Here is a 27,932-nt window from a genome sequence, read left to right as displayed (position 1 = left end):
GGTCTAGTATGAGTCACTGCTCATAAATAAGAGGGACTTTTGATAAACCTCTGTTCCTAACAGATTAAGAGCGCTCTCAATCATCTATTTTTTTTATTTATTTTTTATTAAGATTTCTTTGTGACGCACTGAGCTTATGCTACTTTGTCTGCATCTTTTAACAATTTCTCAAAATCAGTACACTAATTTATCTTCAGCTTTTGCCACTAATGGGGCGTTGTGCCACAAAAGCCTATGTAATGGGTCTGGAGGAGGACCCTTCATTAGACTGACTAATGCAGGCGGACGAGTGAGAGAAATCGTCCATCTCTGTTGCATGTGTGCATGCTAATGGCTGAGAGTCGCACACCAACAAGGATTTAACGATCATATACAGAGTTAATGAGGCTTAACAGACTTGACTAAGAAAAATAAAATTCCACACACCCAAGAGAGATGTTAAGTGTTTCCGCTCACATCTCAAGAAGTGACAATGTTTTACCACACAGCGGCAGCATTTGTTGGAAAAAAAGGGGGTAGTTTATAGCGTTTGGTGTTGTTGCCTAAAGCAGCCACTAGATGGTGACATTCTACTGTAAATGGAACACCACAAATGGACATTCTAGTTTTTAGGAATCAACTGTTACCAAATGATACGTTGTAATAAATAAAACTATTTTTTCAACGTTGACCTTCTCAGACATTATGCCTGCGGAGCCACAGAGCAAAAAGCAATGTTCTTATTTCCCTCAGGAATTCAGAGCATGGCGTCGTGGGAGGCTGAGACCTTGGTCTTGCAATCCTCTTTCTGAGAGTTATTGTTTTTATCGCTACAGTTGTGGACATGTATTATGATCTCAGTATAGGAAAAGCAGCTCTGAGCTGATGAGTAACTATGGGTGACAATCCTCTTTCTAAGAGTTATTGTTTTATTGCTACAGTTGTGGACATGCATTATGATCTCATTATAGGAAAAGCAGCTCTGAGCTGATGAGTAACTATTACATGCAAATTAATGTCTGCTGGGCACAACAGTTTAAGATGAGGTTTGTTTAAAAAAAAAAAACGATTAAAGAAAATTCACAAAGTGAAACTATTAGATTCAGAAGTTGAAGTTCACATTGCTTTAATAGCAGCCTTCACCTTATCTGCATTGTCCGGTCTGATGTCTCTCATCTTTATCTTTACAACTTGGCACAGATCCAGTGTGGGGTTTGTCAGGACGTCAGTCAAACCCATTGACTGTGAGAACTTCCCATTGAACCTCACGCAACATGGTCTTTGTAACTCTTCACTCTTCCTTGAACTCCAAATGAAATGCAAAGTTTACTTTCATTTAAAAAGAGGACTTTGTATCACATAGCAACAGCCTAGTTTGTTTTCTCATTAGCCAAAGTAAGACTTTTCTCTGGTTAAGAAGAAGCTTCAGACGAGTATGTAGCAGTTATAGGCCATGTCCTCAATACCCCTGTGTGTTGTGGCTCGTAAGTTTATTTTGGATATTTTGTCTGTTTCTTATGAACATTTTTTTTGCAGCACTTCTCCTACTAAACATTTTATTAATATGCTTGGATACCACAATAAACTTTAGCCAGCTTCTTTAGCAATAGTCCTTTGGGGCTTTCCCTCCTTGTGACACATTTTCAGTAGATGTAAGCCATAATCATCAAAATAACAGAAATGAACACTTGATGTTGTGATGCCGACACTCTGTGTGTTGTGAATCTACAAGTGTCACTTTGAAATGTGATTAGTTCTTCAATTTTTAATAAACGTATTTTGATTTTCTGAGATGCACCAGTATATGTGTATGGTGCCAGTGAAGGAGACAAAAAAAAAAAACAACACAGATTAGGTTTTAATAAACATTCTTTAATGATTAAAATTGTAGTAGCTTGAGAAGCATCTTTAAGTTTACACGTAAACATAGCATTGACAACTAAAGGCTTTGGCTTTACAATGATTATGAGGGCAGTTTTCATCAGAGGTACTCTCTTCTAACTGAACCCGTTGCCACAGTCGAACAGCATGAAGCGCTCCGAAGTAAATGCTTGACCCTAACCTAAGAGAAGTGAAGGACTCGTACCGTCTTGTGGCGGTTAAAGTCCTCTGGTATCTTATGTCACAAGAAACATCCACAGTGAAACATGAGCTGCATGTTCTGAGTAACTGGCATTCTGCTGTGCCTTTGCCCCAGTGTGGGTGACACCGGTCACGTTCAGTATTTGCCAGCCACAAGCATAAGGACACACAAATGTACTGCAAGCTGAACTTGGCCAGAATGTACGCAGGAGATTTACATGATTTCAATTCTGCTGTTGATTAAAGCGTATACACATGCACTTACTATCAGCTTTCTGGCGTCCACAGAGAGTCTCTACAAGTGAGACATGGTTTTTTACATGCTGGAAGTCTGTCCCTTCTAACAGTGGAATACACAGTACTAGATAATGTGGCTTTATTCAGTGCACGTTTTAAGCTACAGTGTCAAAGGGGGCTGTTATGCACAACATATAAACAGTGTTATACAGTAGAGATCAAAGAAACCGCAGCAGTACAATCTTTCAAGTATGTCAAACTAACAGTCGTTTCATCACTGTAGCTCTCTCTCTGTCATTTCTTCACTTACAGGGATAATACGTCTTAAGTTGCTCTAACCGCTTGTCGTTTTTTTTATGGCATGTACTTGTAGTATATTAAGTTTGGATATTTTATTTTCCTAGGCCCTAAAGTGTTATTTTTCTATAAAAGACCTAACTGCCGAGGCCTTTTGGCTTCTTCAAAACCTCAACATAGGTTGTCAAAAACATCCAAATTAAAGCAAAAAATATATAAAAAATGAAATACAGCTGATTGTCTGTGTGCAGGTTTGCAAGAGTAATACTGACATTCCAAATGACTTTTGCCTTTATTAGTGCATCACCTCAATCTCAATTATTTACCCTTTACAGTAGCTGATGAAGAAAAAAAAAGGACACCATAAAAAGACATCCCAACACTGCAAAGTGTTCCTCTGTCTCCTTTCGCCTAGAATCATTTCACTGATTCCAAACAAGATAACAATTTTATCTAATTGCTATAAGTAATAGGAATGATAAACACATAGCACCATATTTTTTGTTTAAAATAAGAAATTTAAAAAATGTGAAAGAAGGAAAAAAAACTAAATTAAACAGCTAAGCTAAATTTTGGGACTACATTTAAAGTTGGCTCGCTCATATTTCTAACCATGCATTTTAGTTAATATGCTGCAAAATCCTTTTTTTTTTTCTAATTTACCTAAATCTTTGCCAGTTACCCAAAAATGGCTTGAAAACACAAAATAAAACATCTTATTATTACATCATACTTATAAATAAAGACAGAGGCACTTTTTCAGCTAAAACAAAGCTCATAATGTCCACGGAGCAACACAAAGACTATGTACATATATGTAAAAAGTGTTATAAATAGGTTTTAAACCATAGATACTATATACATAATTTTAACAGACACTATTGGTGTTTTGAGTTGGGGTTTTTTTGTTTGTTTTGTTTTGGGGTTTTTTGCCTTTGGTGTTACTTCCTTGATATTGGCTTCACAACTTAATATTCAGAAGGGAACTTCAAAGGTTACTGGGAACACTGGGATGAGGCGGCACTTCATTCTCGCTTCCTCAAGACGACATAGATGAGTCCGCTGATGAGCGCCAGAGGGAAGGCCACCCACGCCAGGATGTAGGCGTACCCAAACGAGTTCCCAGTCTGGACCCAGTCAGTACTCATCAGCGTATAGATGATGGCTCCGCTCATCACAAACAAACCTGCAGAAAGAAGGATGAGAAGGAGCGGGGGAATAACGCCGCCGCCTGTGAGCGCGCCTTCAGTTATCGGATCACGTTTCCCTGCACTGTTGTGCTCTGTGTCTTCTGTCCAGAGTGGATCCCTGCCTGCCTGGCTGCAGAGGCGGATCGGTCAACCCTCCATATTACATCACAGTCACTCATGCCTTCTGAACCCCCATCTGGCCTTTGCCAGCCTTCCCCACTTTCCGCCCACTACCCCTCGTCAGACATGGGATGATCTGTTTGTCAGACCTCCACACTGACGGACCTCCCTGACATTTTGACTCACCCCGTTGGCTTTTTTTCCCTGTTTCATTCTTGCTTGGTTGAGTGGGCACCTGGTTGCCTAGTTTTGTACTGGTATGTTATAAAAGGGGGTGGTGGGAAAGTGGCATTTTGCAAACAGAGCTGCCAAGAGACAACACAACAAAGTGGTGGTGGAGCTGCTTTGTCCAAAGGGCATGGAGTACAAAAGACAAGTGGTGCATGAAAACCATTAGAAACTGGCTCAGGGTCTTAATTTGATTCTCTGAAAATAGATTATAATAAACGGAGCCTTCTCTCTCTCTCTCTCTCTCTCTCTCTCTCTCTCTCTCTTTCTCTGTGTTTGTAGGCGAATTTTTTTTATAGTCATGCACTTTCTACTGAAGTGCTGCTATGTTTTCCATTTGTATGAAGGAAGTGAAATATTGCATTTTCTTGACTGTAATAAAACTTATGCTTTTTTTTCCCACTACAAGACCCCCAACACTAAGAGTGGATTGCAAAAAAGATAACTATCCCTAATCTTTTCCACATTTTGCGACATTACAACCATAAACGTACATTTATTTTACAAGTTCTTGAAACGGACCCACACAAAGGAATACGTAATTTTGAAGTGGAACGAAAGAGACAAATTGTTTTCATGTTTGTTTACAAATAAAGTTCTAAATATCATTTTCATAGTCAGTGTGCTAAGCATAAGCATAATTTTAACACATTAATATGCATCAGACTAAATCATTCTATTGTAACACTTATTGCATGTTTAATGATCTTTCCGTAAAATAAACTATTTTCATAGTTTTTTTCATCCAGAGTACTGATTTTAGTGTTGTTATGAAGGGATTTTTATTTTTTTTAAAGGATTACATAGATCCAAACTTACTAGCCAGGATCTGGAAGATTCCAGTGGGAATAAATCGTCCGCCCTTCGGCAAAGTGAAGAGCTGGCAGAAGAAGAGTAACAGAGAGAGGAAGCTGAAGATGATGGAGAGGATCATGAGAGCTTGGACCACCTGAATCCACACTACGGGAGAGAAAAGAAGAGTTCACTCAACAACACATCACAGCATTCATTAGCCAGAGCATAACATGTACAAAAATGAGCCGGAGGAACGCATGAGAACAGGAAACAAACATCAATAGGTGCTTTGACTGGCCTTGTCTCAGCTCAGCTGAAGCATCTTTAAAAACAGATCATAATCACCAAGCCCTTGTCATGTTTACTTCGGGGAATGTTGTAATGGATCCAGCACAATGAAGCTCAGGTATCCTGTTTCTAAAAGCTCTCTGCACCCCTCACAGGAGGCCCTTAAACTCAATCTAACAGATCAATCTTTACGGATAGGCCCTCCACTGCAAGAGGCCATTAACCCATTAGACTCCTGCATTGATGACGAACACAGCATCTGCTGTTTTTGCATCGTCTACCTTAGCATTTAGATTTAAATTGTCTGCTTGTTTCTATTGCCTGTCCCAGCCTTCCAGGAATCCAGTCTGTATTTCTGCCTCTGCAGATCCCCAGATGCTCATTTCTTCCTTTACTGCTTGTTCCTGTGTTGTCATTAGGTGTTTAGTGTTTTCAAAAGTGACGCTTTCAAAGGCACTAATAGTTTCCGTAATGGCGTCCCTACAGTTTACAGTTCTTTGAATCAAATGTCAGAGAAGGTGTAAGAGTAAATTAGATTTTCATCAGCGAGTGATTGGACCAATTTTCCCCTTGATTGGCTCTGATTGGTGATTGGCAGGTCAAATACTGAAAAATCTGATTTTTAACTTATTCTTGAAATCAGTAGTTACAAACTCTATTCCTCAAGAAACAAGGTCCGGCAGCTTTTAGATGTCTCTCTTCGACACACCTGGCTCCAATATTTGACCACTAGCAGAGCTCTGTAAAGCTTGACTTCATGCTAGCGAGGCAGATTAGCCATTTCATTCAGGCGTTTATGCCAAGGGACGCATCCAAAAGTTGCAGGACTAAGGGCCTCGAGGAATGAAGTTTGTGACCACTGTTTTAAATGCCCAAAAAGAAACCAACCTTCTTTTTTGTCTACATATTTAACTAAATATCATGTATTTGAAACCTTTAGCTTACTAAAAAAAATGACATAAAAAATTAGCGACAGGATTTGATGATTAATTGGAGATAGTTTATTAATTTTTTGATGGATTGAAAACTCAAAGAAAATGCAGCACATTTTTCTCTTTTATGAAATATATGAGTAAAATTTAAATCCAAACTAACAATGAAAATCAGATATTCTTACTTGGAAAAAAGTACTAAAATTACTATACATTGTTATACATGTTTTTGTATGTATCAAAATCATAACAGCATTAAAGATAAGGTATAGTTGACACTATTATAGCTGTACTGATCAATACGTTACATTTATTTTTGTAGCAGTAGGAATAATTGTTGCTTTTCAGTTTAAATGTAAGCATTTGAATCATGTTAAGTATCTTTCCCTTAAATCTGAAGGTCATACTGTGAACATCTCGTACCAGCCCATGCCCTATGTCACAAAGTCCTAAAGTCAAATCTTGCTCCAGAATTTCAAATAAATATTGTTTTCATAAGCGCTCAAATTCTTTGTTTAAAATATCCAGGTGGTCCAAAGATGTTGTTTTAATGGAGGAGCACTTAAAACAATGGAAAAGCACATGATGCATAATACATTACTGCTCATCAAGAGCAAGTAGGATGGGAAGTGAAATGTAATTCCTGTAACAATCTGTGGTTTCAACATCTGGAGCTCTGTGAGAGCTGAAACCCTGTAAATCTCCGACACCAGAGCACCGACTGGATTTCACCGTAATCGTCCCGTTTTCAGATGTGATGTCTGATTTTGTGATAACGCCGCAAGAGTAACAATAATACAACGCTCCTTCTGATAAACACACATCTTTGCCTTCCTTACGTTTCCTTTCCTGGTAGGAAACTGTGACATCGGCCATTTCCTGGCGAGAGGCAAAACTTAGAGTTCACAGAAAAGCAAGGATCGTTGTGCCAAATCTCACTGTGTTCTAAACAGGAAGGTATTTTTCGCTCTTGCTCACTGTTTGTGTTCAGAGGGCACTGGAGGTTCTTCCTCAACAGCTAATTTTAGATCATGTGAACTGTATGAAGTAATTTTTTCTGGCTATGCAGATGTGCAACTCACCCTAAGCATGTAATAACATGCATGCATCATACCCTCATGTCATGCCGACAGGTTTGTAACCATGGCAACAACAGGAAGGAACTCCAAAGTTTGAGGAAACCCCGCCGAAAACGCGAATTTGGCCACCGTGATTACGATTAACGTCTGATTGAATCTGATGGCTCAGCAGAGCTTCAGAAGGCCTATCTCCCATCTCCGCCGAGCTCACTGCAAAGCAAACACGGGAACAGCACACACTCACTCCTTCTTGAATAAACACTCTGCGTCACCCCACCAATAAAAGCAAGTCAAACAAACACTGTGCGCCATGAAACTACAAGGCAAAGCACCCAGGCGCTGCTCGGCTGACAAAACACACAAACTGGCCGAGAGGGTTCATTCTAGACGGATGACATCAGTGGACTGCAGCTGCAACACCGTGGGCAAAACTTACAGTAACTTTGCTAACTTTGTGGTGGCAACAGTTATCTTATGACATCATATTTTAAAGAAGAATCTATTTATCCTTAATCCCCAGCTAGAATCTCTGTGCATAAATATCTCCACACTGCAGCTGCTGTTTCAAATTGCCCATATGATCCCTGCAAACCAACACTGGGCACACTAATCTGACACTAGGCAACCCCGTCGCCCCCTCCATCAACATGCTATGTCCTGTAGTCCTGCACACACAAACTCAAGCACACAGACATGGACAACTTTGGATACTCTCTGCAGCCCCACCCAGATCATTCACAGCTCCCTGCACGCTTGTCACTATGCTTACTCTCCAACATTAGATCTTATTACGGACATCACACTATGACTATTTATACAGCGGGAGCCAATCTCCAAAAGGCACTGCCGCATTCTCTACCCTAGATGGCACCAGAGTCCCAGAGGCGCTGTGACACACCCACATATTTAGTAAAGTAGGATTTTATTTTTTATTTTTTTACTTTACCACAGAGCTAGACAATCAGCAAAAGCTGGAAAAATATGCAGATGTCTGACCTCCAGTTGATGCTCCGTCACAGGCTACGCTGCCCGTAGAACAGTTCAGCCAAAGGTCTGAGTTTCCCATTGCCCCTGTTGTCCACACCTGCAATCAAATACAATGATTGGTTATGTTTGAATACCTGCAACTCTCAAGAGTGTCACCACAGACTTTTGATAAAAGGATAACCAAAACGGTGGCCACTGATTATCTTGTGTGGTTTTACGAAAACCAACAGCTAAGATGGTTGGATGATTAAAGCTTCATATTTGGATGGGCGACGGGCATTCAAATGGGGCACATTACAGAGGACTAAACATTATCTGGTCATATCACCTTCAGGAAATACCAGAATTAGATTATACATTTTTATGACTATCATCATAATTTAGGAAAATATTTGCCTCTTGAAACATTATACACTGATATGAAATGGTATGTTTCTACAGTTTGGCAAATGGCTGACCTGTAGCCAAAAAAGTAAAAAAAAAAAAACATAAATACATAAACTATGTGGGTCAAATCACCTGCTCACCAATATTTAAGCAGCCATGACTTGCCACTTTCGTCTTTTCTTTCTTCCATCTTATACCAACAATATTTTGTACCCATTTAGTTAGCAGTATAGATTATCGTATAGATTATATTGCATATATTAATTTTAGTTTTGTTTTCGAGTATCATGCGGAAATAATTCAGAAAAAACCCCATCTCAGTCGTAAGGTTCAATTATTTTACTAACAGTGTGTTAATGTATTTCTTCAGCAAATTCACAAAGGTGTCTTAAAAGACTGAACAATAGAAGTTTTACTCACACTGACAGTTGTTGACACAAACAGGAGAACGAGAGCAGAAATGTGCAGGAAGATGATTCCGAGCAGAAGGATCAGCATCTTGTCAGATTATCTGAAGATAAAAGAGCAGAGCATTCAGATCTCTCAGGATGGGGAGGCTGTGTGTTTGAAGACGTCTGAGTCTAAGTATATGGGTGTGTGTTTCAGCATAGGGAGAGACTTTAAGGTTGCATCCTTCCTTTACTTAAATTTCATGAGAAATGTAATCACTGTGGATACATTAGTACCACTTACATTTCACCTTTAGCTATTCAAAAACATTTTAATATTATTACAATTAAAGCTGTTCTCAACAATTACATTTTTGCTTTAAATAGAATAAATCAAAAAGCGACTCGTCATTTTTACTACACTACTTTCTTTTCCTTCCTAAAGAGAGTAATGACTCCATGGATCAAAATTGGAGTATTTCTGTTAATGAGAGTTAATCTAAGAAGGTAGTAGAAATACAATCAATTTAAAAAAAAAAAAAGTTTCCAACGCTAAAAAGAAAAAGGTTTCTGGGGGATTTTTACCGATGACAGCTCAGTCATATCTACGTGCGCTTCTGTAAGGAGCAACACGCGCTTCCGCCTGAGTCTGAGCGAGTGCATCCGAAATAAAGCGAGTTTAGGGGAAAGCAAAGTGAACTTACCTACAGGCGAAAGGCTTGTATTCCAAAAAAGAAGCAGAAGCAAGAAGTGAAGACGAGTTTACCCTCAATAGAGTCCAACAGCGACTCTCCTCCGTCCTTTAAAGTCCAGCTCAGACTAGATTGCTCCCAGCACTGACGTTCTGTTATAAAGTGTCTCATTATGGAAGAACAACGCCCTGCGCGCGCTGCTGCGTCATCGACTGACCTCCTGGACCGTGGTGAGGAATTCCCTAATATTGACTAGTTGCACATATTTACGCGTCTGGTTGCCTTGGCTACCGAGCTACCGTAAGTGTGGGGACTAGCTCATCATTGTTTGGCACGCTTGGCAACTAAAGGGAAGTAGCTGTTTTCGAGGATCACTTCCTATTTTTACCTATGTATTTATTTATTTTGCACGTTGGAAATCATAAAGATGCATGTGCCGAAGTTGTGTTTGTTGCTCCTTTGCTTCTAAGAATAAAAATGTTTATTTCATTTATGTATTTATAAAAATATAATGACTGAAAACATTTTTTCAGGCATTGCACATTCTTGTTGAGCAAACAAATCTGTGTGTCACATGAATATCAAAACTAAAATGCTCACCCAACAGTGCAACCTGCCTATCTGTACCCAACTGGCAGCACTTTATAAAACACACATCCGCTTTACACCAGCAGCCCCTCTGAGGAGATTAGTTCATGTTCAACCTCAGATAGCCCGACGTCAACATCCAACTTTCTGTTTTACTTCACTTAGCAGATGCCGGGTCTTCTTAACAACTCTTGTCAGCTTAGAGCCAGCTTTCCTGCTCTCTGTCTACAAAGACAGAGGTAAAAAGAAGTAAAAAGGCAGAGATATCGGTTATCTGTACAGAGGTGTGTTTGTTTTGCTGCACCTTCACAGCTTCTTAATTATTCATATGCCAAATAATAATGTGGGATTTTATATGATAGATTAGCACAAAGTAGTGCAAAATTATTGCTTAACTAAACAAAAGACCAATCTGAAAGGTGTCTCACGTTATAAAACTTTATTAAAGCTCATTTCACTGCAGTAGCAACTGCATGTATTTTGAGACGTGGTCAGTTAGGACAGGGTCTGTGTAAAGAGACAAAATGTTAAATAGACTTGCAGCGAATTTTGTGTAATAAAACTTCACCTTTATGTCGCGTCTGCTGCATTATCATGCTTGATCTGAGCCTTGCTAAAACTTGTAGAGCAGACACTCCCCTCTCCCATCCCTTATAAGTCAATGTTTGTGAAAGACTGACAATCGGACATTAGTTTTATTCCATCTGTGAAGTTAAGTGGGAGAGCCGCATAGCAAACATTCAGACATATCTACAGCAGCGACTGAGATTTCATCTCTGTCGCTGGACAGCAGGACTTGCGTCCATGTTGGCGCTGCAGACTGATAGGAGGGATTCCAAAGCAGCAGATAGGACCTCAACCAAGAGCCATAAATCTGGCGAGTGGGCTGGATTAGGTTACAGAAACGCCCAGCTGCGTACCAAGACAGAAGAGCACTAAAGCAGATGTAATGACCACAAGAGATGCATTTGTCCCATCAAAAACCTTCTAAAATATTAATGTGCTGTCCTCAACACGTGGCTATGTGTGGCCGGACGGCTAGCAAACAACTAATAAAAAGAAAAAAAAAGTCTCCATACACGGGTTGTTCTTCTAAAAGTAGGATCTTTAATAAATATATTTTTGTAACTGAAATACAACAGGAGGGAAATTACATTAATAGCTCATACACGTGTTAATACTACACACAAAATGTTTCTGTAACTGAACAGATAGAAAAATACATTACTTAATGGTACACTCAAAAAAAAAATTACACTGCTCTTCAGTTTATCGACCAAAGAAAAGACAACACACGTCTAAGCGTCTTCCAGACACATATGTACTTACAAAGACTATTGTTTTCCAAGTTACATATCGCATAAAGTACGTTTCGGAGTGTTTACTTTCTCCCAGTTGCCTAAACTCTTGTTGACAAGGTCACTGGAGGGAAATACGTCAAAGATAGTTTGCTGCTAAGAGCGCTGACTCGGTCAAGTTTCTGTAAGTATAATATGACAAAGATTGTTTATAATACAGATGCTACACTCTGGTCAAATTTAAACCCAAAAGATTTTTAATCAATCTCAGCATGAATTTAGTCATACAATTTACCAACTAAACTTTATTACCAGTTTCTTGATGTAATTTATTTGCACTGTAAAATAATTTATAGTATGTCATATAATGGCATCATTGATAATATAATCCTTTGTTATTTTCTAGTGTAATATAGTTGGTATTATAATGTAATTAGGCATAATAAAGTGACAATCTGTCGTAGAGAATTGATATTAAAGCAAAGCGAGAGGTTTCTTTCTGCTTTTATTGTATTAGATGCTTAGTTTACTATTCAGGATGGAGAACTACATCATATTCACAACAGATGGATTTTTATTTATTTTTTATTTATTTTTTATAGGTTTTCTGAGGCAGAGGATTCAGCTGATGCTCATCAGAGGATTCAGCTGATGCTCATCAGGGTCGGGAACAAAGACTTATCTGTCATTCTTTGATCACTTGAGAATCTGGCCTCTGTCCTGAGTTTCAGCTCATTGCAGTTGTTGGTAATAGGTGGCCCGGTCTTTGTGTTGTGCAGTCAGTACGTTAGGCATCACATTCTGATGATCCACTTTCTGCTCTACTGTGACATCACCCCTCCTTGCTGTTGCCTAGCTAGAATTGAGCTACCTCATTCTCATCTTACACTGCATTTTATCTTTGGCTCCAGTCACTGTTTATAGTCAGGCTAGATGATTTGCAAAATTCGCACAAACAGCATTTCAATACACTCTGAGAAATTCTTCACCTATCTATTCTCTTTGGTCAGATTACTGAGCCCATCACAGAAAAGCGAGGAAAACTTCACACAGTTGAACTCAGTTTACTAATAATGTGATGCTTGAAAGCAATATTTGCACATTTTGTTATTTAGGATATCAGAGGTGAGGGGGTTTCATACAAATGCCCACCACACACAATTTCACTGTAAAAAAAATAAACAAATAAAATATTTTTTCTTCAGTTTCACAACTTTGCTCTCCTTTACCACTGAAATACTTTGAGGTTTGTAGTTGGAATGTGATCAAATGTGATTATTAAGCATGAGATGAATGAAGATAATTCTAGAAATCTAGAAATTGATGTAAAATACAGCATGACATGAAAATCCTAAAAAGCTGAACCGGAAGCAGGCTGGCAAAGATAAGACGAGGTAAATAACCGTTAGAGACAGACGGCCTAGCGACTGACGAGATACAGTCTTGTTTGTGTGCCAATAAATGTTAATCCTCTCACAACACCCTGCCCTGTCATCACAGTTTAATCAGACCAGACGTACTGTACAACATTGAAATGACAAAGCAGCAAGCCAGACTCTAATGCTTAAATACTTTGAATACATAACAGATTCTGCAACCGTTCTCAAAATCTAAACTCACACAGACATACAAAATATTCACTTTAGGGGAAAAAAAATCTCCTTTATCGCAGATATTTTCTTTAAAAAAAAATGTATTGAAATGTGGAAATGTTACAGATTTAAAAGTCTGTTTGAGCCTGAAAGTGTTACAAAGCGTGGCTCATGGTGGTTGTGATTTCTAACCTTGAAATCTCAATTCTGTCTGAAACAATTGTGATTGGATTCATTTATTCAACATGTCCTTAATCAAAGTCATGTAGGCTTTAAAGCGTAAAATGGAAGAATCTGAATGACTCGTGTCAGCAGACATGCACGAAATCCGTTAGTCACAAGTTACAGCTTATCTTGCATGATTCTGGTTTAAAAAGAAAGGGGGATTTAGGGAATTTGTCTTAAGATACTGTAAAAATGAGAGCTGCTAGGATTATAGAAAGCAGGTCATGTTTTCCCTCTACTCCAGGTAAATGAATGAGCTAAAAACACAATGTCAAGACAGACTAAAAAACACAGGTTTGCTGTGATTTAACAAAAGAACTGAAGGTCTCATCTGGATCTGAACAGAATTTTAAAATAAAAATGTTTTATCCACAAGTCGATCATGTGGACCGCTAAAGAAATCCAATCAATGAAAAAAATCAATCGGCAGGAGAAAAAGTGCTGACTTTTGGCGTTGACTCCTGAACTTTAATAAGTACTTTGGTTCTTCTCTTCCAACTTATCATGAATTCCTCATAGGAGAAGAAGTTACGTGCAAAATTTTGTTAAAGACAGTAGTTGTGTCAAAACACGGACACAGAGGCTCATGTGTTTGACAGTTAGGATGGAAAACCCCTCTGTCCATCACATGTCTTATCAGGTTTTCTCCAGCTTCCTGCGACTCCCAACAGTTACTAGACTTATTCTTCAGCCCATTCCTGCTTACAATCTTATGTGTATATTAATAGGCCAACATCACAGCCCTGTGATGGAGCAGCTTAGCGGCCTCCTGAGAAAACTGAGGTCTGGAACAGATTCAAAAGCCGCAGGATGAGTTGGTTCCCATGAATGTTTATTTTTCAGATTAAAATGGCCCAGTGACTGAGAGACGGATAAACCGATGATGTAGTTGCTCAAACTCCATAGAGAGATTTAATGAGATTTGCAGAAATTCTTTTTTTTATTTTATTTTTTTAAGAAAAGCCTTTTCTAATTTCAAACCGCAGCATTTCAATAAATTTGAGGTCCACACTACTACTCTGATGCAGATTTGCTGCTGTGTTTGGAATCAGTCTAAGAAGACTAAGTTTGGGCCACACTGGTGCTGTTGGACAGAGGGCTTCATATTTGACATTATATATATATATATATATATATATATAAGTCTGTAAATCAAATATGTTTTTTCACAAGTTCCACCTGTCTTGCCAGCAGAACATAAAGCCCTCTGTGACAGACACGGGCCTAAGCTCAGATCGTGTTTTCATCATGCTGTGGAATGCTGGCATGTATGAAACATAAAATAACATGGTGCGCAGGGAATCTATAACAAGAAGCGGAGTTAAAAATAAACTGCCAATATGTTTGGACTGTGGGGAGAATTTCAGAGTACATTCCTAATATGTAGGGGTGGAGGATGAGGTCAAATAGAAGGCCTTTTTTTGTGTGCATCATTCAAAGGGTGAATCATAAATTTATAGCAAATAATTGTTAATTTCACTTTCATTTTTCACAATAAAAGTAGAAACCAGAATGGGGAAAATATGGGGCGAAAAACAACACATAACGATTTGACATGTTTAGTTGCGGTGCAGTGAGAGCAGGGGCTCTTTTTGATGTGAAAGTGAAAAAACAAGGAGAGGCATTTCTTTTACTAGAATTTCAGAAGCATGGCCTCTTGCTATTTACTAGCTCTCTCAGTACTGTAGTCAAACACTGTAGTGTTTGCAGAGCAGAGCAACCCCCGCAGCTCACTGAAATTTTAATACCACTGCAAAACATTGCAGTTAAATCAAAGTGCAAGTTGCACAGATTTTCAGGTGGTTAATCTTTATTATCTCCACTCCCTAAAGAAAGAATCTGAACTGGTGAACTTGTGTAGGAGATATTTTATGCTTCATTGGAAATTTGTAGCTGCTAATGGTGTTTTAGTATGAAATATCTAAAAGAAATATCTTGGTGAAGATTTCTGGCTTCATGTCACATTTAAGATTTATTTCAAAATGTCTTCCAGTTGTAATTTTATTTCTAATGAGCTGATGTAAGAGGAACACTTAAAGTAGAATTTATTACTGTGTAATAGCAAAAAGTGGGTTAAGCTACAACCTTGACTTCATTTTTAGTCAAGATTGTAGCTTTAAAGTTTTTTGTAAGTATTTTATGTGATTTAACAAAGTTTGTTCAGAACAGTGAAGTGAAACAAAACATGCATAATTTTCAAAGATTTTTTAAATTTTTTATTTTTCCCAAATAAAACAATTAGTCTCTGCCCTATGAATCACTGTATTGCACAACTACCCTTCCTTGCAGTTCCAACAGCAAGTCTTTGGACTTGGACTTAAAAAGGCACCACTTTATATTCTTTTAACACAAAAAAATAATTGAAAAGACATTCAAATATGCGATCTGGAAAAGTTTAAAAGGATATGAGTGTATTTTTACCTGAGAGACTTGTATATAGAGTGCTTTAGTGCTTTTAAGGATTTTTTTTTCTTTGCCTTCATTCTTTTTTTAAAATAAATGGTATGGTAGAATCTGTTATGTGATAAATCCCTATTTTTGACAGAGGGCTCAGCTTTTTTTAACAAGACTTGTAGGCATGCACGTGTGTTCTCTTTTACTTTTAATTATTGTTTGTATGCAACTCTTCCAAACGTTTTTATCGATCTATAAACAGATATGAGTGATACAACATACAAGGGATTTTTTATTAAAACCTAAAGCAATGTTTACATTCTGCAGTAAAACCAAAGGTTATAACAGAAGTTTTGAAGGGTTGGGTCATAGACTGATAATGTTCATCGTCAGTCCATAGTTTGCTGTGAAAAGGTGAACGGGAACATGAAAAGTATCAACCAGGTTTGAATGAGGATCAATTTACTGGGGCAGAAACTGAGTGAATGATAAAGGCCAGGAGAGAGATATGAGACATTCTGTAGTTTGGGTCTAGGTTTTTATCATCGGTTCCCTGTGCTTGTCGTCGGAGTGAGGTGATGAGTAATCGACCACACAAATTATTAAAGAGGCACTGCTAAGATGTTGCTAGATTTTTACATATCTCTGCTCTGCATGATCTGACTGTGTAATCAGCCTCAGCTTAGAATTGTTGGATCATAAATCTTGCTGCTTTGCATTCAGAGGCTGTAACTTTTGGTCATTATTTCTTTGCAAAATGAACTCAGACAGATTGTAGACTGACACCTGGTATGTTATTGATGCATGATGCTGCCTTATTTAGAGAAGAGTGTAGTGTTTGTTTTTATACTACATGGCTTTTAGCAAGAAGGCCAGAAAATTAAGATTTTGGTTTACATTTTACCCGAACATTTTCTTCCACTTGTTTGCTCTGCCCGTATATGGCAACTGAAAAACTGTTCCAGTCTGAAATACTTAAGCATGTAATGTTGTTTTGTATCATAATTCTGATTTGAATTTCTCTATAACTTTATGCCTGACCTGCTGCACTCTTTGACATTCGTGATGCTTTTTATTGGCTGATATTACATGAGAAATTAAAATATGCACAAGGGTGGGGTTTCACAGTAAAGAAGTCTAAATGCATGCCACACAGTTCAGATTTATTTATTTATTTAAGAAAAAACTTTCCAACTCTAAAATGCTTTATTTTGGTCAGTCACACAAAATTTCACCTCAGTGCAATTAAATTAACAGTTGCAATATTGTCAGCGTATGCAGTGGTGTCCAAACTCAGTGCTCAAGGGCCAGTATCCTGCACATTTTAGTTTCTCTATGTCACCATGCCAATGTTCTGCACAGACCTGCTAATGATCCAACATTTGATTCCGGTGTGTTGAACCATGGCGAGAGCCAAAGAATTTAGGATCCCAGCCCTTGAGGACAGACTTTGGACATTTTTTCCTTTTTTTAAAATTTTTTATTTTACCTTGACTGTGGACTTTCTTCACAATGAATTGAGTTAAATCTTGTGTTCACAACTTTTGGTATGTCATATTATTAATACTTTGACTAATTTCTTTTGAAAAGTAAAGTGTATTTCATTCAATAGGTTTATGCTCTTTGAAATCGGAGTATCAAACACTGTGAAATACATAGATTCACATCCATAATTCATTATATCTCGGACCATATATTTCACAAACAGGCTTACTATATACTGCTCCCCAAGTCAGACTTTTCTTACAGGAGAATTCCATTGGTATTTTGACATTTCTTTTTTTTTTTTTTTGAACAGTTAAAAAAAATACACACAGATATACTTAAATTAAGATATTTTTCATTAAAGCCTTTAAAACTTGCTGATCAAAACATAATAATAATAATAATTACACACACACACACATATATATATATATATATATATATATATATATATATATATATATATATATATACTGCTCAAAAAAATAAAGGGAACACTTAAACAACACAATATAACTCCAAGTAAATCAAACTTCTGTGAAATCAAACTGTCCACTTAGGAAGCAACACTGATTGACCCGACGAGGGTCCCCGTTGTCAATCAGTGTTGCTTCCTAAGTGGACAGTTTGATTTCACAGAAGTTTGATTTACTTGGAGTTATATTGTGTTGTTTAAGTGTTCCCTTTAATTTTTTGAGCAGTATATATAAATAATCTTTAATTAGTATGAATAACCCTTATTTAAATCCATCCTGGTCATTTGAAATTCTGTTTTTATGTGTACCCCACCAGGCGCGGCAGGCTGGGAAAGCTCTTTCGCATTCCCATGCACTTCTCCTGGTCTAGAAAGAGAGAGTGGGCCTTGATGGACAGGTCATGCTCCAGAGTCACTTTTGTCTTTACCAGAATCTGCAAAGCGTTTTCTGCCTCCATCAGTCTCTCTTGAAGTTTTTGGATTGTGTCTTCAATCTCTCTCACCTCGCCAACAAGCCTGAAGAGTCAAAGACAGACAGATAGCTTACCAATTATTTTTTCTTTTAATGAAAACGTAGAACTTCACTTCAGCAGTATAGTAGGAATCTATATTTACAGTGTATATTTAGTTGACATGTACAGATCGCATATTTTTGTGACCAATTTCCAAGCTAAGATCCTATAAAGTTCTGACATGTTGATAGAGTCTTTACTCTGCTATAATTAAGCAGATACTTTCTGTTTAACCAAAACAAGATTGATGTTTTTGATCCTTGATTTCTGTTAATTCTGATTATTTTCTACTTACAGCCAATAAAACACAATGTTTTAGTTTGGAATATTACATGTAGCCAGTAAAAATGTATCTGTAACTAAAGCAACTGCTCCAGAGTTTGATTAGAATTAGCCCCGACTCTTTACCAGTGGTGTGGGTTGTCTCTGCAGAGCTCTACGTTGGGCCTACGTGTCCTCTCCTCGAGCCGAGTCTGGGCCACCTTGAGTGGGTTCTCCTTGTCTCTTAGGGCTTTCTTCAGAGATTCAATCAGCATCTCGGTCTGAAAGATCTCCTGTAAAGTCTGGTTAAAAGCACAAGAAATTACCAAGATACAGTAAATACAAAAACAATCTCTAGATCAGGCAGTCAAAGATGAGATTGTCTTGTATGCAAGTTTTACTGCCAGGTACAAAAATGAGGAAGATTCAAAGGAACTATTCATTGTGGTGCTTATAAATAAATTTACTATGAACAGTGTACCTGATATCACAGCTGCTGTTAGTGTTGAAATGCGTCGAATGAAATCCAAATATAACTTCTCGCTACTCAGAACAGAGGGACTCAGTGTCAAATATGCCACAAATAACCAGCTGTCTCTTAGCATTATTATGTTCTGAGAGCTGTTCTAGAGTACAAATGTACATATTCCATTAAAGGAGAAACATTCCCTGCAGGCCTTGCCTTTTGAATTTTTCAGGCCTCTTTTGCAGATAATAAAATAAAGATTTACGGTGGTATAATTTCCTGTTTATATTAGAAAATATAGTGAGACCGTAAGTGAATTTGTTCAGTTTTGCTTCGATTTTTTCCAACTGTCTCTATGAGGAAAAAAAAGAATAAAACAACAAAATTATGATGATAATAATAACTAAAAAAGTAAATACAATTTTGGGAAAAAATAGACTTGATAATCGGATGAAACTTTGGTGACCTATTTAAATAAAGCCATGTAGAAACTGTAAGGACCTTAGCTAGGTGTGCCTGCAGGTTGTTCTTGGCGTCGGCCGTTTCAGAAATGCGGTTAGTAAAGGCGACATTGGCGTTGTTGAACTGGTTCCACATTTCATTGGACGTCGTGTTGAGCAAGATTTCTATCTCGTCCCTGAGCTTGTGAGAGTTTGCCCGTTCGCTTTGGGAATGCAGGATGTTGTCGTCTGTGAATTTGGACCACGTGTCTGGCAGAGAAACTCTGGCAAGGAGGAAAAGAGATGCATACATTTATTTTTGGTTGCTATTATGTGTCTTTGAAGATGAGATTCAAGCATAATGACAATTGCGAGTCGCTTGTCTGCTACAAATAACAACAAGCTGTCCTCAAGTGTGATACGTAATTTCTTGAAAGAGTTTGGAGCAGTAGTGAAGGAAAATGATCTGGCATTCAACCTTAAGACCTGTTTTAAGTGTGAGGAAAACATTGTGCTCTCTCTTCTATGATGGATTATTTACATCCTTCTTTATCTGTGATTTAAAGATTATGGTTGAGGAAAAAAAAGCAACACAATCAATATTTCTTTGTCTGATTAGCACAACATGGTCACATGTTTCCCAAAGTCCACCTATATGCATTTTAGTAGCCTTCTTAAGTCAGTCAACCCCACGCTAAAGCAGCATAAAAGGCTGTCTTGGAGAAATTCAGACAAGTGAGCAAGTGATCTTAAATGATTGTTTTACGGCTTATAGCTAATATTTGGAATAAGAAGAGTAGCCTTTTATCTTCAAGCCCATACTCACGAATGGTCTATTCTGTCGATTCCTCTATAATAGCCAATACCGTCTGATGTGTTCCTCAAATGGTGGCACCTGCCATCAATCCTCTGAGCAGATACCTTGTCGCTCATGTCTTTTTCCAACTCGTGTTGGGCCGCTCGATTCGACCTTTTGAAGGTAGAGATGAATCATAAAATCAGTTGTTATAATTGTTGTTGAATTTCTAAGCAGATTCGTGTTTTATTTTTATCTTTTTTTTTAATCCTTACGCCAGCTGGGCGATGGCTCTGTCCAGATGGCGCCTCATCCTCTCCTGACATGACTTTATAACCTCTACTTCCTTTCAGTAGTACAGGCAGAGTGTAAATTGTAACATTTACATTTAATAAGGTTGGTTTGGGACCTGAGACCTGTTTTACCTTTATTAGATCTTTTTCTACGTCGTCGTGTACCAGGTCGATGGACATCCGCTTCTCTCTGTGGTATAAACATTCTTGAGAGACCTATTAACAGAATCATTGTGACTAAAACAAGCTGGGGAGGTATTATTAACTTGGGTTTTTGATCAAACGTGAACACGTCCAACATCTGGCTTGTCTCGAGCAGGTGAATAACTGCTTGAAAATGCTGGATAAGCACATGAAGTGTCCTATTGTGAAAGTATAATGCATGCATGAGTGTTGTCCTGTGTTTCAGGTGTGCTCTAGTTTCAGTTGCCTGGAGAAACCTCAAAGAAAACTTTCTGCCACATGATATTAGCTTTGCAAGATATACATGTCATTGGATCTTGAGTTGGATCAAGTTGACTCACTACGGGTAATGATCAGCACTCTGCCATGGCAATAAGGTGGCCAAATTAAACACTTTATCTAGAAAAGGCACTGCAGCATTTTGCAAAGGTAGAGTAACTACAACCATTTTGTTTCCTCAAAGAAAACTTGTAAAATACAAAGGATTACATCAACTGACAACACATTTGCCAATTTACTTATATTCAGAGTGAAACCTTCATAAAACTTTTGCAACATGGCATTGAACGTAAATGAATTATTAGTACATTTAAATTTGTTGTGGACCGGTGTGAATTATTAAAACCATTCTAACCTTAAGAGGCCCCTCGGTCTCTGCTAAGGCTCTCTCCAATCTTTTTTTCACTTCGCTGAGTGCCGCTATCTCCGTCACCAAATTGTCAGTCTCATGGCTGAGCTCAGACCTCCAGAACACAATATCATTGACCCTTTCTGCAATGTTCTTGCTGGTGTGTTCTTGCGTTCTTCTGGTGAGCTGCTCCTTATCCTGCATCAGCCTGATGGTGTCTTTCCTCAGCCGTTCCGCGCTCTTCCGTGAAGACTCGGACTCCCGGTAATTGCTGTGGTTGGACTTGTACCAGTCGTCCGGGGTGTACCGGTTCGTCAGCATGGTCCTGTTGGAGGGGTAGAAAGTGGTGTTGGCTCGGACCAGATCAAAATGATCCCGCTGTGTGGAGGAGGTCAGAGGGAGAGCGCTGCTGTTCTTGTAATAGCTGTTTGTTCTCCACATATTGGCACTGGGACTTCTCAACAAGGCCGGCTGAGTGTTACGATAGCTGGATGCCATGGTGGAGATGGCAGGGAGGAAGTGGCTGGTTTTTGGCCGAGCATAAGTTGTCGTCAGAGTTGATCCGAGCAGCTCCATAGCTTCCTCCTCTCTACTTTGAAATTGCAGAAAAAAACGTATGTGAAAATGTGAAACATTATGAAGGTTTAAACATGTCATGAATTACGTGAATGAAGAAATTTATTAATAAAGTTTAAAAGATAAACGACAAAGAAACACACAAGGCAAGTCAATGATAAGGCTGTGGAAACTTTTCAATCAGGATTGGGTTACATAATACTATCCCAAGCTTCAAGCATCTTTAGTAATGGTTGAATATCATCTGCATAGCTATGATTCAATGTTACTAAATGTAATAGTAATTTGTTTTAAAGGGAATAATTGTTTATTTTCATGCATTTGGAAAATGCATTTTCAAAACAACAAAAAGCAACTTATAAATGAGGATTTAAAAATGCATTTAAAATCAAAGTCACAAGGATCTGAAGTCATTGTTATGTCATTGAATATCTATAATAGAGCTACTATTATTTAACAGTCTTTGTTGGGTGTATCCTTTATAAAATCTGACTAAAATATATCAAAAAAAAGGAAACAGTTACTCATGAGCTGCTTTCATTCTAAAAGCTTCTAAATAAGCAGAGGTATCGGTATATAGTTTCTTTGGAGTTGTATCCAAATTAAGTTTTGCTTATGGGTTCATCCTCTTTATGTTTAAAAAACACCAGAATAACAATGCTTCATACTCACATTGACTGTTCGAATTAAAATGAATCTTCAAAGGTGTTAATAAAAGAAAAATAAATCTAGGCTACCAACAAAATCCAAAAGACTCACCGAGATGATTGCTTGTCCTCTTGTTCAACAATGAGCGGCTGGCACCCTGCTGTGTACACCTGAGAATGAGTTCAAGAACACAATAAAGGTGAACCGACATGCATAATAGATGAAGACGTTTGCAAGTCATTGATTCAGCCAGCCAATAACGTTGCACAGTCATGGTGTGCAGGAGCTGAACAAGATTTCTGTTGACACAGAAGCAGTTGCCATGGGTTACTGCAACACTGAGCCAAAGGACTGATTGTTTGTTTGTTTGTTTGTTTGTTTTATAGTTAAAAGTCTGGCTGTCTGAGTCTTAGTAACGTCGTATCCTTGCATTACTTTTTGTTTGTCAGCCTTTAAACATTTATTTTATGTTATGCTCAATTCTAGATGTTAATTTAAATTCAGACATACAACTAATTTAGCAACCAGTTTACATTGTTGGAACTGATTTACACACCCAGAATATTTAATACAACTTTAATCTTTTTTTACTGATGATTTTTATTACGTTTCGGTTCTTCTGTAATAAATCTAAGTTTTATCCTTAAAGCACAGGCGTTTACTTATTCTTTGCTTAGCATCAGGTGTCTTAGAGTCATTCTGAGAATCCAACACTCTGTATGGATTACAGTCACCTGTTTAATCTTTTATGTCACAGGAAGAGTGCACACAAACCCCAGTAGCGCAGAATAGTAATCTGTGTTGTGTTACCTGTCACTGCCACTGGGGTTCATTTACACTAATTGGTCATGATGAGGTATATGGCCGGTCAGACAATAGTGTGGTTTTCCCCTGAAGAGACAAGTAAAGATGAAGTCAGGAGTTTTTCATCTGGCAAAAATGTTTATTACAGATTTGTGAGCAGAATAATATATATTTGTACAGCTGATTAAAGGGCTACTCTCTTTGTCTGACTATCCCGGAGTTGTGCATCAAAATTTATATTTAGGTGGTAAAACATTTAGCCATCACTTTCTCACCTCTTAAAAATGTCCCTGCGTTCTTCCCCCAGTTCTGAGAATATTCACGTTAAAAGTTACATTTTTATGAACTGTGTGACAAATGACAACAGTGAAATCATTTGAATTACATAAAATCATTTTTCATCTATTCATATACTGTAAATATTACAGTCTGTATAATTGACATTTATCTTGTAATTCAATAATTCAATTAAAATCTAAGCAGAAAAAAAAAAACATTGAGTTTATTTTTTAGTGGCATGGAAAAATTAAGCGTGACTTAATTATGCAACCCTTTTGCATCCACCAATTTAAATTTGCACAATAAATCATGACGCTCAAAATTATTATAGTATTTTTGTTTTTAACCTGGATATGTTTAGGTTTTTCAGAATTGAAAGACATATATTTGGCTCCACTCCTGCATCTCAAAGCATCACTTAACATGGAAAGGTTGCAGAAGGCCACAGCACGCATACCTCCGATCCTCTGAACTCAACCACTATAAATACGCTTTAGAGGAGCAGAAAAAAACCAAACACTCGTATGAAATTCCTCCCCCAGATGGAGCTGCAAGTGACCGCCTGAAAAGTGATTCCCGTTCGATCTTCCACTGGCGAAGGAACGCTAGAGACGCCTATATATACTCCTACCGTGTGATTCGAGACAGTATGTTGTGAATTACTACATAGGGGAAATGTCTGAGGGAGCAAGCGTGCTGTCCGCTCCACTTAGAGCTGGCTGACATAAGGGGATTAAACGTGTAGAAAACAAGCGTTTAAATGACCATCTCGACTCAAAGATAAAGTTCACCCAAGGCTTCTCAATGTGGTTTTCCAGACTTGTGTGAAGTGTCTTAAAAAGGGAAAATGAAAATATCACAATTGGACGTTTAAGCCGTGTGGTTTTACAAGTTTTGGTTTAGCATGTGTGGCTTTCTCAGTTTGGCTTCAGTGAAATGTGTGAATCTTCATATTTGGACAGAAGAGACGGGGAAGAGGATGAGCAGTCACGATGGCGAACTTGACTTTGATGAAGTGCAAACTTAAGAGATGTACAAGAGACGTACAGGACTTCTCATAGATTTCAGATGTTTTTTGGTTTTTTTTGGAGGGGGACACATTTTTTGATGCTCACATAAGATTACACCCATTCTCAACATACCTTTTCCACATTTAGCTGCATTAGAATCACAAAATTCAAAAGTCCTGGGACATTTTACAAATTACTATACCAGAAAAATTTAAAGGGAAATGATCAAATTATCAAAACAGTCTGGTAAGCAATCTGGAGTCAATGTTTTCCAAAATCATCCTTCACCACCGTTACCAATTAGGTTTTTAAGTATATTTTTTACAAGCTATGCATATTGTGAAACCGGTCCCTTTTGTTGCCCATCTTTTTTGCAGAATAGCTTAAACTCAGTTTGATTGGATGGAGAAGGTCACAGGTGTGTAATTGGATTTCGATCTCGACATTTACTGGTCCTTTGAATGTGCTTTGATTTCATCGTAGCTCTGACTGTGTTTAGCATCATTGTCCTGCTGGGAGGCGAACTTGTTTTTCTTCAAGCCACATCCCATAGCTTTAGGGCACGATTGTAAGTGAGAGTTTTGTGAAGTGTTGTTTTTTTTAATTATTTGTGAGATTTAAATGTGACTCAAATGAGAGTATCAAACTTTAGTCGACATTTTTGTTATTTCAGCTTGTATTTAGGTAACAAATACACACAACTCAACCCCATTACAAATCAGTTTCCCTTCCACTGACCTTCCATTTTTCTGCTAATAGATGCGAGGAGGAGGTCAGAGGTGTTTTTTAAACATTTCCTCTCTGTGAAAAGAAAAGTCCATGTGTTTTCTCCGGGTGTTTTCACTTTCTTACCCACCCATTCACGCACCTCCCTTCACGCTTCCCGCTCGCTCATGTGTGCTGGCTACTCTACGACTTCCTCTGTTTGAGCTATTATTAGCAGTACTCACTCGCTTCTATGACAACACTGTTCCTGCTGCTGAAGCAAACTTGTGGGTTTTATTTTTGGTCTGATTGAGTAAATGACCCACTGGAGCATCGGGTTCCTCTCATGAATTGTAGATGGAGCTGTCGATGAGGAGGGCGGCCACACCTGGAGAGGAATACAGGAGAGGAAGTGAACCGTTTAATCTGATGACAGAGCGAGAGATCTCATGCTGAGATACTCTTGCATCCATATGGTAAAATCCAAGGAATATCCTGGGCTCCTCCTCAGCTTTCTCTGAAACTCATTATCATGTTCCTCTCATTGTTATTTTTACCAAGAAAAATGGGGAACAAACCTGAAATTTGTGTCCTTTTTCAGAGAAATCTCAGCCAGAGTAATGCATCTGTGTATCTGTGTGCCCTTCATGTGCATCCTGTAGAATAGTTGAGCTATACTAATTTACATGCATCATAATTATTACACCTTTTCCTGTTCAGTTGTCAGTTTTGAAGCTCAAGTGAAAATGCCAAGCAGAAGATAGTGGAGAAAGCAACGTTGCAATGTTCCCTAAGATAAGAGTAGTCATAGAAAGTATCCAGATCAAATTTAAATGCATGGAGTGAACAAGTACATTGTAATTTATCAAGTAAAGAAGAAGAAGTCATTGACAAAGATGGTCTGGTCTTTGATCACCATGAGACTGATCTATTATATTTACGATTATATTTCTATTTGTTCCTCAAAGCTACAGCCGTCGCGGCTCCATTACATTACCCACACAAAGCAGGAAGAAATGGATGGCATATTAGCCACTCAGATGGAGGAAGCAGAGACTGGCAGACTGTCAGGCAGCAACTGACGCATGCCAGACCTCTCTGCATCCCAGCACTGTGGTTGATGCACACCCTTCTAAAAGCAAGGAAGCGTTCAGATGTAGATTTCCAATGGTTTTTCCCACCTTCTCTTGTTTTAAGTGGTAGCATTCGGCACGATGCACTTGTCTTTTTGTAGGTGTCAAATTGATCGGCAAAGATGAAAAAAAATCCTCTTTGAACTTGTCCAATCTGCTGACTCACTTCTGATATTTCTTTATTTTGTAACATTAAAACTGCTCATTCTTACTTTTGATCACAATCTAATCTGAAGTGTATAGATAATACGGCGGTTCAGAGGTGAAGGCAACACACGTCTGACCAGACAAGCGATAGGACAGACTGGTGAACTTTAGCCTCCCCCCCACTCAGCAATCAAGGCTCACAGTCACAAACTTCCAGAGTAGGATGTAGGGCCTTGAATGCAGGGCTTTGTCCAGCCTATGGTCATCACATTCCATCAGAGCCACTCTGCGGCGTGCAGCAAAGCGGAGGAGAAGAGTATGGCAGGACTGGATACGAGAAAGAGAGGGAGACCCAGCGAGAAAAGAGAGGCGGGCTGAATTTTCTGTCAGAGAGATCCTTGGGATTGTGTTTAAATTGTTACGTTTCTGTTCCGTCAGTATCAATAAATCTCTTCCCATATCATCCAAGGAAATTTGGGTTTGTTTTTTCTAGCAACCCTCTACGTCAAAGCAAGCTTGTCTTTGTTCAAATTGTTAATCTTTGGCAGTCTTTTTTTTTTTTATGCACTTTTGCCTATGAGAAAAAAAAGGATGTTCAGGTTTTGATGCTTCTTTGCTCGAGTCGCAGTGTGCTGCTCGGAGTGAGCTCTAACTGGACTGGCGGTTGTTAATTCAGCTATTTTTGGCCAAACGTTTATAAAGGGGAGAGAGGTCTGATGTTTCCATGCTGAGTCAGGAGTTGAATTATTCACCCTGGACGCGTGTTGTACTCTCACACTCAGGCCTCCTCCTCCCCAAATTAGGGAAAAATGGAGCTTGTTCTTGCAATCAAGACATGACAAATGGGGAACATGAACGATGGGAACCTCAGATGGTTTCGCAGTGACTCAAGCTCACGCAGAAGAATATCTTGTGCTTTAATAAGGAACAAAAGAGTCAGCGTTCCTCGTGTTTGTGTCATTTCAGAGCGAGGGTGTGAGATGTTCAGCATGTGGCTAGTGTATGTGCAAAACTCTATCCAGCATCAGTCTTTAGTTGTTGCTTTTTTTCTCCTCCACTCATCAAACTACAGAACATATCTGCCATTCTCTTCTCCAGGCATAAATTACCTTCACTTGTAAAGTCTTCCTGTAATGCAGCTCCCTTTGAGATCTTTTTATAGCCGGTTATAGTCTGTGTCGTCTCCACGAAGAGGTGCTTGTCAGTGTCAGTGGGAGACTGCGCAGCTGGAAACGCGAGTTTTAAGAGTAATCGTGTGCTGGGTTCAGATCTCATATCTGCCAGTTGATTAACGCCATTTAAACAGGATGTT

The 27,932-nt window shown here is 38.4% G+C and overlaps 2 protein-coding genes across 8 annotated transcripts; both read right to left on the bottom strand.

The window, feature by feature from the left end:
• Positions 1 to 1,830: 1,830 nt before the first annotated feature.
• Positions 1,831 to 9,868, bottom strand: pmp22b (peripheral myelin protein 22b). Of its 2 annotated transcripts, none has more exons than XM_081600593.1 (5): positions 9,757 to 9,868; positions 9,022 to 9,112; positions 8,224 to 8,311; positions 4,953 to 5,093; positions 1,831 to 3,781 (listed from the first exon to the last, which is right to left on the bottom strand). In XM_081600593.1, exons 2-5 carry the CDS (start codon positions 9,097 to 9,099, stop codon positions 3,621 to 3,623), a joined length of 468 nt encoding a protein of 155 aa, XP_081456719.1. In that variant the 5' UTR covers positions 9,100 to 9,112; positions 9,757 to 9,868; the 3' UTR covers positions 1,831 to 3,620. The 2 variants fall into 2 exon arrangements, with proteins under 2 accessions (XP_081456719.1, XP_081456718.1); XM_081600592.1 differs by having other exon boundaries at positions 9,695 to 9,845.
• A 1,488-nt stretch (positions 9,869 to 11,356) lies between these two features.
• On the bottom strand, positions 11,357 to 26,321 carry tekt3 (tektin 3). Of its 6 annotated transcripts, none has more exons than XM_017310646.2 (10): positions 25,586 to 26,321; positions 23,353 to 23,433; positions 22,654 to 22,712; positions 21,325 to 21,910; positions 20,640 to 20,723; positions 20,490 to 20,560; positions 20,245 to 20,388; positions 19,480 to 19,702; positions 18,660 to 18,814; positions 11,357 to 18,255 (listed from the first exon to the last, which is right to left on the bottom strand). In XM_017310646.2, exons 4-10 carry the CDS (start codon positions 21,892 to 21,894, stop codon positions 18,039 to 18,041), a joined length of 1,464 nt encoding a protein of 487 aa, XP_017166135.2. In that variant the 5' UTR covers positions 21,895 to 21,910; positions 22,654 to 22,712; positions 23,353 to 23,433; positions 25,586 to 26,321; the 3' UTR covers positions 11,357 to 18,038. The 6 variants fall into 6 exon arrangements, with proteins under 6 accessions (XP_017166135.2, XP_017166137.2, XP_008435493.2 ...); XM_017310648.2 differs by having other exon boundaries at positions 21,325 to 21,907; XM_008437271.3 differs by lacking the exon at positions 23,353 to 23,433.
• Between the last annotated feature and the right edge of the window lie 1,611 nt (positions 26,322 to 27,932).

This window comes from Poecilia reticulata, chromosome 19 (assembly GCF_904066995.2).
Source record: "Poecilia reticulata chromosome 19, P_reticulata-male-v2, whole genome shotgun sequence".
In the NCBI taxonomy this organism is placed as follows: domain Eukaryota; kingdom Metazoa; phylum Chordata; class Actinopteri; order Cyprinodontiformes; family Poeciliidae; genus Poecilia; species Poecilia reticulata.
Note: the sequence above shows the minus strand (reverse complement) of the source record. Positions and strands in the feature narration are given on the sequence as shown.